General features: G+C 39.4%; 1 protein-coding gene across 3 annotated transcripts; it reads right to left on the bottom strand.

Moving 5' to 3' along the window:
- Nucleotides 1-58: 58 nt before the first annotated feature.
- LOC129451557 (uncharacterized) lies at nt 59-19,908 on the bottom strand. 3 transcript variants are annotated; one of them, XM_073854725.1, is made up of 16 exons: nt 19,647-19,893; nt 14,331-14,362; nt 13,919-13,984; nt 11,587-11,646; nt 11,318-11,371; nt 9,158-9,223; nt 7,925-7,981; nt 6,786-6,839; nt 6,481-6,546; nt 6,363-6,386; nt 5,993-6,052; nt 4,467-4,517; nt 4,347-4,379; nt 1,231-1,353; nt 1,017-1,067; nt 59-918 (listed from the first exon to the last, which is right to left on the bottom strand). In XM_073854725.1, exons 1-16 carry the CDS (start codon nt 19,706-19,708, stop codon nt 890-892), a joined length of 888 nt encoding a protein of 295 aa, XP_073710826.1. In that variant the 5' UTR covers nt 19,709-19,893; the 3' UTR covers nt 59-889. The 3 variants fall into 3 exon arrangements, with proteins under 3 accessions (XP_073710826.1, XP_073710827.1, XP_073710828.1); XM_073854726.1 differs by having other exon boundaries at nt 4,467-4,514; nt 19,647-19,889; XM_073854727.1 differs by lacking the exon at nt 14,331-14,362 and having other exon boundaries at nt 13,919-13,986; nt 19,647-19,908.
- Between the last annotated feature and the right edge of the window lie 21 nt (nt 19,909-19,929).

The raw sequence follows: 19,929 nt of genomic DNA, 5'->3' as shown, positions 1-19,929 counted from the left end.
AGCGCATTTGTGTGTAAAGTAGAGTAAATACGGTAATATGGACAGAGAGACATTGAACTCAGTTTACTCCAGCAGTTCTTTAATGTATAAATAATAATGAGATGCACAAATACTTAAGAATTATTGTGAAGTATGATTACTAAATAAATAGCATTAAAATAATAATACTAGACTACTTGAATTTATTTTTAATATTTCTTTCATTTAAGGCCAATTCCATGAAGTGGAATAATGTGTCTTCCTGTGGATAAAATTTGTGTTGTTTTCATTTAGTTTATTTCTTCAGAGTTCACTGTTTAATTAGCATAATTATTTAATCAAGTAGGTGCTCAATTACCCATGTGTACACAATGATTTAAACATAACCAACCCTTTATTCAAACTCGAGTATTTACAAAATCCAATAAAGAAAGAAACATAGCAGTGACTTTTGTTTGATCAGATGACACAAGGTCAAAATGAATCATCAGATTAAATTCAGATATCAGACAAAACTGTACGATTAAAAAACACATCAAACTAAATGACACTTTATAATGCAATGAAATGAACACGACTCTCCAAAAGGCTGACACATCCCATTCAAACGCTGTAAAATTACATTCATAACAAATCAATATCAGTCCTGTGAGTTAGGACTTTAGTCAAAGCATCTTATTAATGCTGCTTTAATGTGGAGGAGAGAAACTGAAGAATGATCAGAAGACTTCTTGTTTAAATTATTTACTGCACATTCGTGATGAAAACCCATTGTGTGTTTGTTTGTGTGTTTGTTTGTTGGTTTGTAAAGATTCTTGAAGCTCTTCAGATGTGTCATTAGGACCTGTCATTTCTAATGTAAACCACACCACTGGAGCCTGTAGACTGCTCTTCTCACGTCCTCACAGAATTAAGATGAAGTCAAGAGATTGCTTGAAACTGCAAAAAAGGAATAAATAAATGTATAAAAGCAAACCTTAATGTAGAAACACTGATAATATACAGAGGAATAAATGTATTGGTTGTTTTTGACGTACCCTGAGGATCACTCTGTGTGCCGTTCTCTTCCCTGCCGCTCTCAGGGTCACCTGAAGATAAAAAGCAAGATCTGATATACGTTCACAGGACTATCCATGAAGATCTGTATGTGTCAGGTGAGTTGTGTAAAATAAGCCTGATTATAATATTTAATCTCCAGATTCATTTCACCTCATACAATAACTCTGAGAGTATGATGAAGACTTCACTCACCTCTTTGGGCTTTGAAGCACAGTTTCTTATTCTGGTAGGTGAAGTAACCGACTATTGCAACGACGGCTGCGACTGCAACTCCACATACGACACCAATAACTGTACCTGATCCCCCGCCTGAAACTACACATATAATAACAAAACACATCAACAAAAACAACCAGACACTTGACACATTGCTATGCAGTTGGTAGGGCGTTCTGTGATTGGATTTTAACTGAGGGCCAACTTTCTAATCTCTTTGATGAAGCCAGCATGAAAGCTTAACCTGCAATTCATCGACTGGCTCAAAAAGTTGTCAATCCCATAGACCTCCATGTTAAAATGCTGAACTTTAAAGCAGAAAATATTATGTTTAGAGCCTGGTAACAAAAGTGTTTTTGGTCAATATAGCTAATTGCTCGCAAAATATGCGGGGCTTGCATGATTTTATAATCCCTATTTTTTCAAAAAGTTGAAAAATGTTGCATTTACTTCACACATGCGCAGCCATGCCCCCTGTTGTCATGGAAATGCTAGGAAGTAACATAATTACGCAACGTGAACATCAATAAAAAGCGGCAAACAGTTTTTGCAAGTTCCCACAATTTTATTGCATAAAATAGCATAAATATCCCGCATATTCCATTGCATTTTTTAACAAAAAAGTGCCGCAAGATCAAGGATTTTTGCTGGAAGGACTGATTTAAATTATATTAAACATTAAAGTCCTGCATAATTAAAGGGACACTCCACTTTCTTCAAAAATATGTGCTCATTTTCCAGCTCCCCTGGAGTTGGACATTTGATTTTTGGGTTTTGGAATCCATTTAGTTGATCTCTGGGTCTGGCGCTACCACTTTTGGCATGGCTTGGCGCGGTCCATTGAATCTGATTGGACCATTGGCATCGCGCTAAAAGTGACCAGAGTTTGGATATTTTTTTCGATATAAAACTTGACTCTTCTGTAGTTACATCGTGTAATAAGACTGACGGAAATTAAAAGTTGTGATTTTCTAGGCAGATATGGCTATGAACTATACTCTCATTTCATTCTGGCATAATAATCAAGGACTTGCTGTCGTAACATGGCTGCAGTGATATTACACACAGTCTGAAAACAGTACCCTGCCATTGAAAGTAACCAAGGGGACTATTTTCGTAAAAGTGCGTAATATCACTAAGTTTTAAATAGGAAAAATATCGAAACTCTTTGGTTATTTTTAGCGCAATGCTAATGGTCTAATCAGATTGAATGAACCATGCTAAACCATGCCAAAAGTGACAGCGCCAGACCCGGAGATCAGCTGAATGGATTTCAAAATGCAAGAATCAAATGTTTAAGTCTATGGGAGCCGGAAAACTAGCACATTTAAAAAAAGTGGAGTGTCCCTTTAAGGGCGTGGCCACTTGAGTGACGGGTGAACAGCCACTGCTGTCACTACAGTCAAGCTAGGTGGGCATGGTTTCAGCAAACAGCCACCTCAGCTCCACCTAAGTCCCGCCTCTTTACCCATTTTTGGTTATCCCCAAGTGATGCCAAAATGGCGACGACAGGCACCGTCTACTATTGGCATCAAAAAAGCTTGGGCAAACAGGCCACTATGATCTACAGCATGGACAAAGAAATGACACGGGTGATTAAAATGATCATATTTGATTTATTAGATCGATATGTGATGTGATGTTTCTGCAAAAAACTTGAACATTGTGCTTCTGCTACACATTATAGATTTAAAAGAGTCTTATAGTAAACTCAACTAAATATGAAAAGTACAAAGTCTCATATCTGATTATAATACATTCTGTTTAATGTCTTTATCTTCCACAGATTTAAGAAAATAATGTGGAACAACATGAGGATGTGTAAACAATGATTACATGTCAATAGCTTATGTGAAGGTCACCTTTAAAAAAAGTGTTTTTTGGTTTAGTATTATAATTACTTATCAGAAATCTACACACAATACATCAGTACATCTGTCAGAGATGATGCCTCTGCTGTACAAGAATCAACACATTTAGCTATCAAACTGTTTGTGAGAAAAAGATGTGAGAGACAAGACCGAGCCTGTGAAGCTGATTCACCCCGAGATAAAAGAAGCCGCAAACCAAACACGCTTAACAGGAGTTTATTCACCCGCTGACACATAAGACCCATGAGAGGAAACATTACACAAATACTTATCAAACTATTAAAGACACAGTTCACCTTCAAATCTAAGTTTTTTAGTTAATAATTATAATATCCTCATGTGATCCAACTGAAGGAAGTAAATAATACAGAAGGACATAATGGTGAATAAACCACGACTAAACTTTCCTTTCAATATTCATCAATCTCACTGATCCTTTAACAGGAAGTCTTGTGTGCAGATGACGGCAGTCATTGGTTGTGGATGGGTGGGGCGGCAGCTGTTTTATATTGTCAAGTTGATTTATTCAGATGAATCAATAATAGTGTTTTGTTCGGTCATTCATCAATCTTACTTTTGTTCATAGCTAGTGATCTGAACACACTTTGTTTAAGCACAAGTGGTCATGATAATGATATTTTAGATCCTGTGATTAGTTCAGGAGTGAAGTTCTGTTACTTTTCTAAGGAGGCGTGTTCACCAAGATGTTTACGCCTGCAGCTGGTGTATGTTTTCAATTGTTCCCAATAGAAGCAAAGTGCTTTTAAAAAAAGCTGCACTGAGCACCGAGAGTTGAAAACGGTTCAACTTTGGGTGAAACGGTTCAGCTCATCAACTTCATTTCTCACTCAGTCGTCCAATCACATAGGAGGAGGGGCGGGACTAATATCACAACAACCAACCGGCGCATCGTTTAACCACTGATAAACAAAACAAAAGTATCACAGCAATCAAAGTGCTTAGCAGAAGAAACGCTGGCAAGCAGCCATAGTCGACGTCTGCCTCACGTTTCAGCCGTGTTTAAACACAACCTCCTAACATCAGAATGTTGCCCTGTCAACTACCCACTTCACCTAGGACCTGCATAGCAACGCCTTTGCAACAATCCCTAGTACTGATCAGTTCAGCTTGTGAAGCCTGTAGAGTGAACTGATCGATACTGCACACTTTTATCTCAGCACAGACAAAAATCACTTCTTTAGAAAATTAAAAAATTCCTACCGTTCGGCCCAGAAACTGATCCAGCGCTGCGTACTACAATAAGAGAGCATACACAAGATTTAACACAGATATTGCCATTAACAATGAAGATATGACTTTATGAATAAAACCAAACTCTACCTTTGCCTTGACCTGCAACTGGCTGGACTGAATCTGCCATTTCTTCATCTGCTACAGACAAATATATCTCACTTATTGTTGTTAAATACACAATAAAACTGAATAACAGAAAGCATCAGACAGACAGGCAGCATCAGACAGACAGCATCAGGCAGGCAGCATCAGACAGACAGCATCAGGCAGACAGCATCAGACACAAAGGCAGCATTAGACAGAAAGGCAGCATCAGACAGAAAGCACCAGACAGACAGACAGCATCAAACAGGCAGCATCAGACAGACAGACAACATCGGACAGACAGCATCAGACAGGCAGCATCAAACAGAAAACATCAGACAGAAAGGCAGCATTAGACAGAAAGGCAGCATCAGACAGAAAGCATCAGCCAGAAAGGCAGCATCAGACAGACAGCATCAGACAGGCAGCATCAGATAGAAAGACAGCATCAGACAGGCAGACAGCATCAGACAGACAGACATCAGACAGACAGACAACATCGGACAGACAGCATCAGACAGAAAGGCAGCATTAGACAGAAAGGCAGCATCAGACAGAAAGCATCGAACAGACAGACAGCATCAAACAGGCAGCATCAGACAGACAGACAACATCGGACAGACAGCATCAGACAGAAAGGCAGCATTAGACAGAAAGGCAGCATCAGACAGAAAGGCAGCATCAGACAGACAGCATCAGACAGAAAACATCAGACCGAAAGGCAGCATTAGACAGAAAGGCAGCATCAGACAGAAAGCATCAGACAGAAAGGCAGCATCAGACAGGCAGCATCAGACAGAAAGGCAGCATCAGACAGAAAGCATCGGACAGAAAGCATCAGACAGAGAACATCAGACAGAAAGCATCAAACAGACAGCATCATACAGGCAGTATCAGACAGACAGCATCAGACAGGCAGCATTGGACAGGCAGCATCAGACAGACAGGCAGCATCAGACAGACAGCATCAGACAGGCAGCATCCGACAGAAGGCATCAGACAGAAAGCATCAGACAGGCAGCATCAGACAGGCAGCATCAGACAGAAATCATCAGACAGGCAGAATCAGACAGAAATCAACAGACAGACAGCATCAGACAGGCAGCATCAGACAGACAGACAGCATCAGACAGGTAGCATCAGAAGGAAGGCATCAGACAGAAAGCATCCGACAGACAGCATCAGACAGAAATCATCAGACAGACAGCATCAGACAGACAGCATCAGACAGGCAGCATCAGACAGAAATCATCAGACAGGCAGCATCAGACAGAAATCATCAGACAGGCAGCATCAGACAGAAATCATCAGACAGGCAGCATCAGACAGAAATCATCAGACAGACAACATCAGACAGAAAGCATCAGACAGACAACATCAGAAAGAAAGCATCAGACAGACAGCATCAGACAGGCAGCATCAGACAAGCAGAATCAGACATTTATGTAGTTTTGAGCTCTTTTTGAGGATGACCGTTGAATGTTTTCGTAGTAAAATGAAGTTCCTGTTATTATTATTTAGTTCCACACCTGTCATTGTGATCTCAGGGTTTTCCTGTGATTTCTCAGAATCCTCTTCTTTCTTTGCATCTACAGAATAAACACAAACATGATTTTGAAACACAGTCAAATTAAACACTAGATTATAGAAATTATTGATATATGAGAAAATAATAAAGCCAATTTAAAATATGTTAATATTTTTAAATCTGCATCACAACAAATGAGTAAACACTAATTTTTATTCATTTAAACAATATGTCTTATTAAGTGACATACTACTTTAGTGTATCTTACTGATCTTTAAAGCTCTGGGCTGAAATATGACATTTTTATAATGAGACTCGTCAAGTAAATCATGTTTGAAATGTTTAAGTTACAGAATAAATGAGATTCAGACCTCCATCATCTTCAGCCGTTGGCACTATAAACAGAAAAAAACTCAATTCACTGGACACAGGAAAATTCTAAATAATTCAAAAGTCATTTATAACGAATCATTTGTACTTCTCTCTTACTTTCTGTTGGTTCCTCATCATCTGGTTCCTCTTTTGCGTCACCTGCTCCTTGATCTGGAATGATTACTAAACAAGAACAACAAAATAAAGACCAAAGTACTTATCAGATACTAAAGTTTGTGTCAAGAGGTTTTGTTCAGAGTTGCAGGGAAAACAATCTCCCGGTTGACATTGAAAAATGAGTTACAGGTGTAGTATTATGTTGGGTCTGCACTTGATATTCAGTGTAAAGCTATGTGTAGGTGTTTTATTGACATTGTTATAGTCTAACTGTGATCATAAAGAAGAGTAAACCTTTGCTTTACCTGGTTCAGTGACCTCAGTGGGTAAGCTTTCAGTAGGCAGATCTGGAACTGTTTCTGTTTGTCACATTAATACAAAACGTTTAATGTCTGTGACCTTACTTTAATGAATTATATATAAAACATTTACTGTAACATTATTACAGCAATGACTTATCAGAAAATACAAGAAACATGAACTATATGAATAAATGCTTAGTGGTGAGCGGGGCACAAACTAACGCAGGGTTAATTGTGACACAGCTACTTTACATATTTCTACAGGGAGGATCAATCTGTGCTTTTGGTCTTTTTCTCTTACTGTCAGAAGATCTCCTGTGAATTTGTGAAAAGTTTTGATGTGTTTTGGTGAAGATACTGAACAAAGAGTGTTTTGGAGGCATGAAAGTAAATTTCTTCATCTTATATCTGGTGTAAGTCACCAAATCCAACCTCATATTATTTTAATGTCTGTCTTGTTACCTAAAACATAACATGTAAACTGTTAATACAATAACTCAATATTATGATTTTCATGAAAAATCTATTTCTATGCATTGCCGCATAACACAAGTACTGTATGTTTAGATGAAGGATGATGGATTAATGAATGTGTGGGTATCTATCTATTATAGGCAGATATATAAACAATATCCACCTTTAGTATATAGACAGAATTTGATTGAATTATTTGTGTTTAAACTAAATTTTCTAGCAGGTGTAACAACAAATCCTCTGTTTGTTACAATGAAGCCCACTTATGGGGTAACATTTGCACTCCTGTCACTTTAGGTGTAACTGAACAATAACGGTACATCACACAAACAAACTTTAAGTGTTCATTTGTATCAGAGTTGTGTGTGTTAATTGTGTAAAAAAATGATTCATCTAACTTAAATATTTTTTAATGATAGAGACAAAGTCCAAAAGCATTAGGTTGTGCCCCACTCTCCCATACTCTCTATTTTTAAACTACACATTTATAAATCACCTGAAACTAAAATCTATTTGTAAATGGAAGAGAGAAAGACATGCAGGCAGCACATGGGAACTGAAAGGTGTTCTAATTCCTAAGTCATTTGTCAAAGCCAAAGGCTTGAACTGCCAGGGAACCAAACCACAAAGTCAAAATATCCCAGCAGATCTCATGGAAAGATTTCTACCTGTTGTAGCAGGAACGTCCTCGTCTTTTCCTTCTTCCTTAGCTGGTTCCTCTTCAGCTGACAGAGCAGAAAACATTTACATATCAAGCAGTGAAATTCCAGTCAGATGATGTGTGTGTGTGTGTGTGTGTGTGTGTGTGTGTGTGTGTGTGTGTGTGTGTGTGTGTGTGTGTGTGTGTGTGTGTGTGTGTGTTTATGACTTGTTTATACCATCATTTAATTTGATATTATCAGTCCGCACTGCAGTCATGAGACTCTTGTGAAATAATAGTAGGTATTGTTGGCAGAATTACCCACTCAGACCAGCTCGACAACTGAGGGCAAAGTACCATTAAACACCCTTTCTGTTTTTTACATTTCACATTCAAAAACAGAGAAAACCACATTATTATCCGTCTCCCTCTTTATAATTTCCAGTCCAGTGTTTTCCAGTCCTTCAGCATTACTGGTACGACATGCACTCATAATAAGAGCATGAATTTTATGCTGATGAAATATTTTTGGTCAAAGTGTCTATATGATTTTTCCATGACTTAAGACTTTAGTCACTTCCACGGCATTAGCAAACTTAGAAATCTTAAATCTAAAATTCCCTGATTTTCCAAGTTTTCTTGGCAGTAGAAAGCTTCAGATATATCCTTATTCAATAATGTGGTTACACTTTATAATAAGAGTCGATGAATCATAATGAACTAATATCTAAATGAATGAAAGTAATGGTGGGTTAATGCATGTACTATTTATAAACTAATATAGAGTCATCATTAACTATAACATGACTCAACACATGAATTTATTGTTTATTAATACATTAACTAACAACTAAAAACATGTCATGTTGTAGTTAATGATGACTATTCATTAGTTTAGTTTATTTAGTGAACTAGTTTATGTTTAAGTAAAAATACATTTCTTGTCTTAGTTCATTATGATTCATGGACCCTCATTATAAAGTCTATTCTGATCTCACACATTTTGCAAGTTGGCTAATTCATATGAATTCTAAAAAAGGTCAATTGTACAAAAAACGCACGATTATCATAAAAAACAATAATGAAGCCCCGCCCCTAACCCCAACGCCACAGGGGAGAAAGCGAATCGTATAAAAGCACACTCGTGCGAATTAATACAAATTAGCCGCCTGGTAAAACACGTAGTAATTACCAATGAGATACTGTTGATTATTCTCATGATAAAAACAGTATTATTTTCTGTGCTTAAGAAATAAATTACCTGCTTGTGTTGGCTCTTCCTCAGATTTCTTCTCTTCCTCTGGTGTGACATCTTCTGAGGATGTTTCTGGATGTGATAGAAGAAAACGAGCACAGTATCATCAGGTAACGTAATGTCCACGTCAAACGTTCACTAAAGTAAACACACTTTTATTATGAGGAAGAGCTGAAAAAATCCTTTAATATTATTTCATAAGAACAGTAAAGTGCCTCTAGAGAAAGGTGTGGCATTATATGACACTGTGTGTGTGTGTGTGTGTGTGTGTGTGTGTGTGTGTGTGTGTGTGTGTGTGTGTGTGTGTGTGTGTGTGTGTGTGTGTGTGTGTGTGTGTGTGTGTGTGTGTGTGTGTGTGTGTGTGTGTGTGAGTGTGTGTGCGTGCATGCGTGCGTGTGTGTGTGTTTGTGCGTGCGTGTGGTGTGATTCAAACATTTGGCTGCATTACACTAAAGTTATTGCATTATTTCAGTTCAAAAAACTCAAAACTTCTCATAAAGTTTGATGTTTGCTTGTTTCGTAAAGACAATAAATAAATTAATAAAATCTCACAATTGCTTCAGAATCTTTTAAAAATATTACAGACAGGGCCCTATTTTAACGATCTAAGCGCATTGTCTAAAGCGCACAGCGCAACGTCTAAATAGGGCGTGTCCGAATCCACTTTTGCTTATTTAACGACGGGAAAAATGGTTTGTGCGCCAAGCACATGGTCGAAAAGGGTTGGACCTATTGTAATGGGAGTATTTTGGGCGTAACGTGCAATAAACCAATGACAGTCACAGCTCTCATCCCCTTTATAAGCCTGTTGCGCTGGCGCTATGTCTAATCCCTATTTAGATGATGGACTTTGTAAACTGAAAAACTAAGCGGAGGAAGAAGATCCCCAGTTTAAGATTAATGTTAAATAATTGTGTTGTTTTTCACTTCTATTGAAATTGTTATTTTTTTATTAAAACCTTTAAAAATCGTTTTCTTTTAGTCATGGAAGTAAAAAGCAGGCTTGTAATTGCCTTAAATGTATGGCTATCCAATATCATTAAAAAATAATTTACAAGTATGTAAGATAAGGTTTGTACTCTAAAAATACTTTATTTGTAACAAACAGGAGATAAAGAATTTACAAACAGCTCTCCGCAAGGTTCAGCACTTCAGCACCAACTCCCGTTTATAGGCGCATTTTACTAATTCGCTCTTTAAATAGCGAAAACACATATTGCGCCATTGACTTTAGACTTTAGAGCAGGTTTTTGTTGGTCAATGGCGTAGTCTATTTTAGTTGCCTCAAAATAGCAACGCACCAACAATGCGCCTGAACACACCTCGTTTTCAGACCAGAACACCCATGGGCGCAAAAGGGGGCGCAAATGCATTTGCTATTTAAACAACGTGGTGCTAAACTTGAAAATTATAATTGCGCAGGGTGGAAATTAGCGAAAGACACTTGCGTCGCGCATTGCGCTGGGTGTAAGATAGAGCCCTATAACTTGAAACTTACATTTTATGGTGTTTTATAAAACAGTTGAATTAGCAATGTGTTTCTAAAACAGTGTTAAAACTCATTCACACAGCACTTTGGTCCCAGAAAATATCCGTAAAATTGTCAGAGAGGCTTTTGTGTGAAGACAAACACGTCCTGTAAATGTTCTGGGATCACTTCATTCACGGAAAGCATTCAGTGTGAACAAGAGACAGAAACAATGCAGTAAGATCTGTGCTGTAGTGAGGACATGCGTGTCCACGCAACATAAAGTTATAGTTCAGCTCTTGGATTTAAATGCAGATCAACATTCACGACGAGAAATGTCTGTAAACTGGACTGAAGCAGAGATCACGAAGCTTTGAAACTGAGATCATTTACCAGAATAACAGAACAGAGCATCACACACTTCTTATCATCTTATCATAAACTAAAATGCATGCACATGGTTTCTGAAAGAGAAATCACAGATAATTATCAAACTTCAGACGCTGCGGAGGAAACCTAACACGTGCAGTACATTAAATACGTCACGTGTCTTTACGAGATCTTTACAGGATGTGTGTGAATGCATGAACAGATTCCGGAAAATCATTGGCAGTGTAAACGAACCAAAAATCAAATGATCCCAGACACATTTTCCGTGTATTTTTCTGTGTGAAAAGGGCTTTTGTTTGTTCACTAACCTGTAGGAGTTCCTTCAGTTTTCTCCTCAGCGTCTGCAGGAGGATCTGCTGCGCCTGTAACATCAAACATCAAACTCCAGATTTGACACCTTTAGTTTTTGGACACATATTGTGTGAGCTCCTAACAAGAACTTCAGGCTGGTTGGACCTCAAATGTTCTGACACGTGGCTTCTCATGTCGCCTCAAGCAATCTACAGTCTAAGTTTCACGCAGGTGAAGAAAAATCCCCGCAGGTACGGCAGTGTCATAACGGCAGAGATTTACTTACCATCGCCATCGGCCGCGTCGGGTGATGTGTCATCTGAATTCTGCGGTAAATCTTCTGTAGCTGTGTGCATAAAATCACTTTGTTACAAGTCAGGACAGTTCAGACTCTCTACTATAACATGAGAAAAATTCAGCGTTTATCAAGAACAAACCTGTTAAGAGATTCACAGTGCATTTCACCAGTTTAACATCTCTATACTAAACACAAAATAAGAAACATTTTCCTCTTTTAAATCACACACATTCTGCCTAACATCACCTTTAGTTTTTAAATAGAGAAGGAGAAAACCTGAAACAACATGATGAATATTTTCATCAAACTGCGTCATCAGTTGGATCAGGTTTGGTAAAACATATCAGTGGCAAACAGTCAGATACTAAACTGCTGATGATTGGAGTCATGAATCTGTGTGACAATACTGCTCGCTATTCAGAGAAACTCGACACTTACTCCATTCTTTTCATTTATGAAAGTTACCAACAGTTAGACTTCATAACAGACAAACATCTCAAAAATAGTCATGTGGTTCATGAAGCCGTTTTACAAACAGTTACTCCTAATGACATTTCTAAATTCCAAGCAGATGATAATGCACAAATGTAACTAAACTACATGACCAGTAACTACATGACCGCTGTCTCTCTACACAGATCTTGATTTTTCATTTATTTATCTATTATCTTCATTTCTACAGGAGGAGATCTACAAAGCACCAAACTGTTGGAAGAAACCAACTTCTTATTACTGCTGCAGTATCACTTTACTATAAACATCCAACAGAAATGTGATTTTTTTTTTATATTATTAATAAAGGTGGCAAAGCAAACAGCAGACTGCCTAAAGAAAAAAGTAAAAATTTTGCACATCTTTTCTGACAGTGCTGTAACTGTATGTGTAAAGGATTTTTGTAGACCTAAATACATCTGTAATGCTTTGTACAAACGTGAAGCATCGTGTTACTTGCTCTAGATTACTCGCAGGATTTAAAGGGGACATTTTACAATACTATTCAATATAGTCAAATAAATCTTTGGTGTCCCCAGAGAGTCTATGTGAAGTTTTAGCTTAAAATATCATATAGATAATTTATTATAAGATGTTAAAATTGACACTATGTAGGTGTGAGCAGAAATGTGCTGTTTTTGGGTGTGTCCTTTAAAATGCAAATGAGCTGATTTCTGCATCAAATGACAGTGCCGTGGTTGGATAGTGCAGATTAAGGGGCGGTATTATTATAATAAGATCCCCTTCTGACATCACAACTGGAGTCAAATTTCGGTGACCTATTTTTACATGCTTGCAGAGAATGGTTTACCAAAACTAAGTTAGTGGGTTGATCTGGATTGATCTAGCATCGCCCTGCATGAGTTTGCCTTTATTTGCGTCTTTGCATTGACTTTATATGTACTTATGCAAACCGCTGAATTCGAGTTTGGTGTGTACGCCCCATAAGACTGCTGTCTATTCAACATCACAAATACTTAAAAAGATTTGTTTTTGGTAAATGTTGTTGGTTTTTTACTAGATTTACTGACACAATCTAAAAACAAAATCTCATTTGTATGTTTTAGTCTGATTTTCCGTTGATGTTGGGGTTAGGGGCAGGACTTATTCATTGCTCTTTTCTAGTAATCATACGTTTTTGTACAATTCACATCGTAAGAATTCATATGTATTGGCCACCTCGTAAAATACTAAATTCTGTGATATTGAGTTGGTTTAACACTCAGATTTCACACTGGATAACAAGTGACGACACACAACACCGTTTCTAACCCTTATTTATAGTCTGTCTGGGTCATATTTTCTTCAACCTTTGTTTATGGTTTCATGTTTTATTATTATACAACTTTGAGCAAACCTCTATCAAGAGACAGATTATGTCTGAATAAAAACATTGGCTAAATGTATTCATGTTCAGTTGGAAAGCGAATGTATTAATCAGTTTTCTCCCTTTACATTATTTGGGTTATTTGCATTGTATTACTTAAATGTTGTTGGTTTGCTACAAGATTTACAGACACAATCTCACAGGAATTCGTAAGTATTTTATGAGATGGCCAATTTGTATGAATTTGTACGATCTCATTGTATTGCTCATTATTCTCTGTGAACCCATCAGAACAGATGTGATGTTGAGAAGCTCTGTTATTTAAATGAAAGTTTATCATCACCGTCAAAGTGAATTGTACAAAAACGCACGATTATCATAAAAATCAATAATGAAGCCCCACCCCCAACCCCGACGCCACAGGAGAGAAAGCAAATCGTTAGTGTTGATTATTCTCATGATAAGAACAGTATTATTTTCTCTGCTAAAGAAATAAATGACCTGCTTGTGTTGGCTCATCCTCAGACTTCTTCTCTTCCTCTGGTGCTGCATCTTCTGTGGCCTTTTCTGGATGTGATAAAAGAAAATTAGCACATTATTATCAGGTAATGAACTGTTCACGTCAAACATTCACTAACATAAACACATTGTTATTATGAGGAAACCTGGCATGAGAGCTGAAAAATCCAACAATCTTTATTGTTATTGCTCATAAGAACAGTAAAGCGCCTCTAGAGAAGGGTGTGGTCACAACTACTGTGTGTGTGTGTGTGTGTGTGTGTGTGTGTGTGTGTGTGTGTGTGTGTGTGTGTGTGTGTGTGTGTGTGTGTGTGTGTGTGTGTGTGTGTGTGTGTGTGTGTGTGTGTGTGTGTGTGTGTGAGTGCGTGCGTGCGTGCGTGCGATTCAAACTAACCTGCATTCCCATCACCTTCAGCTCCATCTTCTGCAAAAATTCAACAGAAAGACAAAGACGATTACATAACCTTCAATCTCACATATTTATTATTTAACATTAGCTATTGCATTGTTTCATACAGAGTAGACACTTCTCTTTAACCCCTCAACTGGTACAGCCGTTTTTGAGTTGGGCTAAAGGGTGATGTACACCTTCAAATTAATATAACTCATATAACAACAGTTTTTTGTCTAGAAGCCTAATCTTGGTCTTGTTTTGTTTTTAAGAAGTGTGTGGAGATGAAAATATTAAATAAAAAATTGTTATAGCAGTTTACATTTATTGTATAACAAATTAATGCAATAAAGTATTAAAAATAAAATGATTTGTGTTACACTTTTTGTGGTTTTACCAACAACGGCCACTAGGTGTCAACGTTTTGCTGCATACTCTTGTCACAAATTATTGAATTACAGTCACTGCATTATTATTACTGAAATATGAAAACTACATTCTTAGACATTTCCAATGATATATAGTTGTTTTGTGATAGATTTAAGGCAAACTATTGAAGAAAGCTCAGGGTACAGTGTCAGTTAAGGGGTAAATGTTTTCATGTTTTGAAATTGTGTCGTTTTATGAACTGTTTAACATGACTACATCAGAATTATTTGTATTGGTAGTGTATTTCTTGTTTGACCTATTCATTACAAGATGTAGTAGCTCAACATCATCTTGCATTTGATTATCGGTTTAAATGCAAATGTGTTGGTTTGATGTTCTGCCAGTGGAGTTCTTCAGTCAGTACACTCGCTGGACATCTCAGATAAAGCCAACAAACGATCTGTACAGTTTTCTACATTTATGTTGTAAAATGACGTGGATCTGTTATGTAACAGTTTTGCATGTATTGGTGACAGCACACATACTGCTTTACATTACCACCGCAGGACTTTTATTTGATTTTTTTTGTCAGATTTAGAGACACAGAAGAGATTAAACTCTTGGGCCAAAGCTGAGGTACAGAATATTCAAGATGGCCACACACCTCTCCATTAAACACATAGAGGCTGATCACACCTTGAATTAAGATGCATTTTAATCCATCGAATCACAACAAGTGGATGACACTAAAGACACGCAGAAGCTGTCGAAAGTAGACAAAAGAGACGATTAATAAACCAGGAGTAAATGTGAATGTGTCTCTCTTGTCCACTTGTGATCTGATTTGTGTGTGTGTGTGTGTCATACTGTAGTGTAAGACACAGAAACTAAAGAGACACATCATCTCCTCAGGGTCTATCAAAGTCGTCTCTTTAGTAACCCTGTAACGTGTTGTCTCTGTAGGGTGCGGTCTACAGCTGGGACGAGATTGAATTTCTGCTTCTGTCCATCAGTCGTTCTTTCACATGCAGAACTCAATGTGTATTTCCGCTCTACATCAGATGATATCTTCTTTTTTAAATGAAAGATTCATGTTTGTGCACGTTTGTACAACACCGATAGGAACATGATCCCAACCGATATATTAGTGCTTCAACTTTAACATCTGCTCTCATAGACTCCTTCATTATTAATATGTAATAAATGATGTTAATGAGAAACATTTGGTTGAAGTAAGTGGGCATCTGAATGCTGCCAGTCAAGAACAAAATGTACAAAAGCAGTAAATGCAGTCAGCTGCGGTGCCAGATGTGTGTAAAACTTTACAACTTCAGTCGGAGACTTTTGAGTTTGACATTAAGGGTTAAAGTCTTTATGATGAATGAATTTAATGTCATGTTGATATGTTAGTAATGAATGCTTTGATGGCCCCTTTGTGGGAAGCATGTGAAGACACATTTTCCATTTTATCCTTAACTTTTCTCTCTCTCTCTCTCTCTCTCTCTCTCTCTCTCTCTCTCTCTCTCTCTCTCTCTCTCTCTCTCTCTCTATCTCTCTCTCTCTCTCTCTCTGTTATATTTAGATCCATCAAAACTATAATCGACAATTAAATTGTTATTGAGATATCAGTTTATAAACATAGAAAGGTAAATGTGTGTAGGCAGATGTAATGGTTTTGTTCTGTGTTTACTTGTGTTCTGTGTATTTTTGTATTTTGGACTTTTATTTTGATACCCTGCTCTGTTCTGACTTTTATTTTGATATTCATCATGCCATGTCACAGTTCACATTTCCTGTCTGTCTGTATATAAGTCACTTCCTGTTCACCTGTTCCTGGCTGAATATTATATATAGTAAGCCTGTCTGTTACCTGTCTGAGACCTGTTACCTGAATTCTGTTTTTGTTATCTGTTTATCTGTTTAACCTGTTACCTGGATCTGCCTGTTTTTTGACCTGTGCCTGTTACCTTGGATTTTGATTGTTACTCTGCCTGCCCTGAACCTAGCCTGTATTTGGATTTCGATTATTGGATAACCCTGTTTGGATTTGTTTGCTGGCCCTTATTGGGATTTTACAATAAAACACCTTTTGCACATGGATTCACCTCTTCATCGCTTTCATTAAAGCACCCGTTACAGAATAATCAGCCAGGAACCCCGAATCCAGCAAAGGTTTGTAACTTCCCACCAGCACCATGACTCCAGCAGATCAACTTGTTTGTCTCCGCCAGAACCACCGCTCCATTGAGGAATTTGTTGAGGATTTCTGTGAACTATCATGTCAGGTAAACTTCCAGGATTCATTTCTAAAGGACATATTTTACTGTGGATTAGATCGAGACATTGCCCGTACTATGCCACTCCATACACCACACTGGACTTTAGAACAGTACATTGACCATGCTCTGTGTTTGTGTGGCTCTCCCTTCACTGTGGGTGTTGTGGATAACAAACCAGAGGCTATTCACAACACGCCAACCCATATCATGTCTGTTCTGTCTGATTCTAATAAATCTTTGTCTGTTCCTAAAATGGCCGCCACCATGCCTGTTCCTAAAATGGCCGCCACCATGCCTGTTCCTAAAATGGCCGCCACCATGACTGATCATAAAATGGCTGCCATCCTGCCTGTCCCTAAAATGGCCGCCATCCTGCCTGTCTCTGCACCTGTTTACGTGCGAGCAACAACCATTCCTGCACCTGAGCTTCAGAGGGCCATCGTCACCACCACACCTGCAATTATGAGGGCTGTCGTTCACCCTGCACCTGCCGTCAAGATGGCCGTCTTGCCTGAACCGACTACCACAGAGGTATGTCTCATTGACTCTGAACTTACTGAATTTGCCATAGCCCTGTGGTGCGTTTTGTCTGCCTTCTGCTCTGTTGTTCCCGAGGTTCCTCAAAGCCCTGAATCTGAACCATCCGATTCATCCGTCCCATCTGATCTGCCCGTCCCATCTGATCTGCCCGTCCCATCTGATCTGCCCGTCCCATCTGATCTGCCCGTCCCATCTGATCTGCCCGTCCCATCTGATCTGCCCGTCCCATCTGATCTGCCCGTCCCATCTGATCTGCCCGTCCCATCTGATCTGCCCGTCCCATCTGATCTGCCCGTCCCATCTGATCTGCCCGTCCCATCTGATCTGCCCGACTCATCTGATCTGCCCGACTCATCTGATCTGCCCGACTCATCTGATCTGCCCGACTCATCTGATCTGCCCGACTCATCTGATCTGCCCGACTCATCTGATCTGCCCGACTCATCTGATCTGCCCGACTCATCTGATCTGCCCGACTCATCTGATCTGCCCGACTCATCTGATCTGCCCGACTCATCTGATCTGCCCGACTCATCTGATCTGCCCGACTCATCTGATCTGCCCGACTCTTCTGATAAGCCAGACTCATCTGATCTGCCCGACTCATCTGATCTGCCCGACTCATCTGATCTGCCCGACTCATCTGATCTGCCCGACTCATCTGATCTGCCCGACTCATCTGATCTGCCCGACTCATCTGATCTGCCCGACTCATCTGATCTGCCCGACTCATCTGATCTGCCCGACTCATCTGATCTGCCCGACTCATCTGATCTGCCCGACTCATCTGATCTGCCCGACTCATCTGATCTGCCCGACTCATCTGATTCGCCTGATTCACCTGATTCACCTAATCCGCCCGACTCCTCTGATTCTTCTGATTCGTCTGTCCTGCCTGATTCACCTGTCCCATCTGATTCGTCTGTCTCACCTGATTCACATGATTCGTCTGTCCTGCCTGATTCACCTGTCTTGTCTGATTCACCTGGCTCAACAGACTATTCTGATTCATCTGGTCCACCACCTGGGACATCGCCACCCTGGGCTTTGGGAGCTTTCCCAAGTTTTTTTTGGGGGGGGGTAGTACCCGGACACAGGGAGGAGGCAGAGGACACCAAGGCGGAGGCCGAAGTGTGCTCGGACCCTTCCTCTCCCTGTGTTCCAGGTCTATTCCTGCCCCATGATATAGCTCCAAGCCTGCCCCATGACCCAGGTCCTAGCCTGCCCCATGACCCAGGTCCTAGCCTGCCCCATGACCCAGGTCCTAGCCTGCCCCATGACCCAGGTCCTAGCCTGCCCCATGACCCAGGTCCTAGCCTGCCCCATGACCCAGGTCCTAGCCTGCCCCATGACCCAGGCCCGCATCTGCCCCATGACCCAGGCCCGCATCTGCCTCATGTTCCTGGACCATCCTGGCCATATGACCCAGGACCTCCCCTGAACTGCCCTGCCTTTGCCAAGAGGTCCTGGCCCGCCCGCCCACCCTCTATTGGACTTTGTAATTTGTATGTTGGGCTCCGGGAGTCGCCCTTTAGAGGGGGGGTTCTGTAATGGTTTTGTTCTGTGTTTACTTGTGTTCTGTGTATTTTTGTATTTTGGACTTTTATTTTGATACCCTGCTCTGTTCTGACTTTTATTTTGATATTCATCATGCCATGTCACAGTTCACATTTCCTGTCTGTCTGTATATAAGTCACTTCCTGTTCACCTGTTCCTGGCTGAATATTATATATAGTAAGCCTGTCTGTTACCTGTCTGAGACCTGTTACCTGAATTCTGTTTTTGTTATCTGTTTATCTGTTTAACCTGTTACCTGGATCTGCCTGTTTTTTGACCTGTGCCTGTTACCTTGGATTTTGATTGTTACTCTGCCTGCCCTGAACCTAGCCTGTATTTGGATTTCGATTATTGGATAACCCTGTTTGGATTTGTTTGCTGGCCCTTATTGGGATTTTACAATAAAACACCTTTTGCACATGGATTCACCTCTTCATCGCTTTCATTAAAGCACCCGTTACAGCAGACAACAATAGATTTTAAAGAATACGTAGATTGTGTTCAAATCTTTTTGTTTTTAAATTTTGTCATATCTCTTTTGTTTTCATCTATTATGGTTTCAGTAAAGTCTTCTTGCATCTTCACTCCAGTGACCATTAAACTTCCCAGCAGGAAAATCCACCAGTATGACGTCATTGTGGCTTGAATGAAAGTGGGTTAAATATGAGGTGAAAAGTAACTTTCGGTGCCTATAAATGTGCTTGTTATAAATCAGCAGCAGCCCGTTCACATGCGCGCACTCGATCGAGGTGCAACTTCACGCAACCTTTTGTTATACAAACTTTAATGGGTGTGTCAGTCTCCGCCCATGAGTGTGGGATCCAATAGGGTTTGATTCTGCTCCTGTCTCACACAAG

This window comes from Misgurnus anguillicaudatus, chromosome 17, assembly GCF_027580225.2.
Source record: "Misgurnus anguillicaudatus chromosome 17, ASM2758022v2, whole genome shotgun sequence".
NCBI classification, from domain to species: domain Eukaryota; kingdom Metazoa; phylum Chordata; class Actinopteri; order Cypriniformes; family Cobitidae; genus Misgurnus; species Misgurnus anguillicaudatus.
The sequence above is the reverse complement of the archived record's forward strand: the minus strand, read 5'-3'. Positions and strand labels throughout refer to the sequence as shown.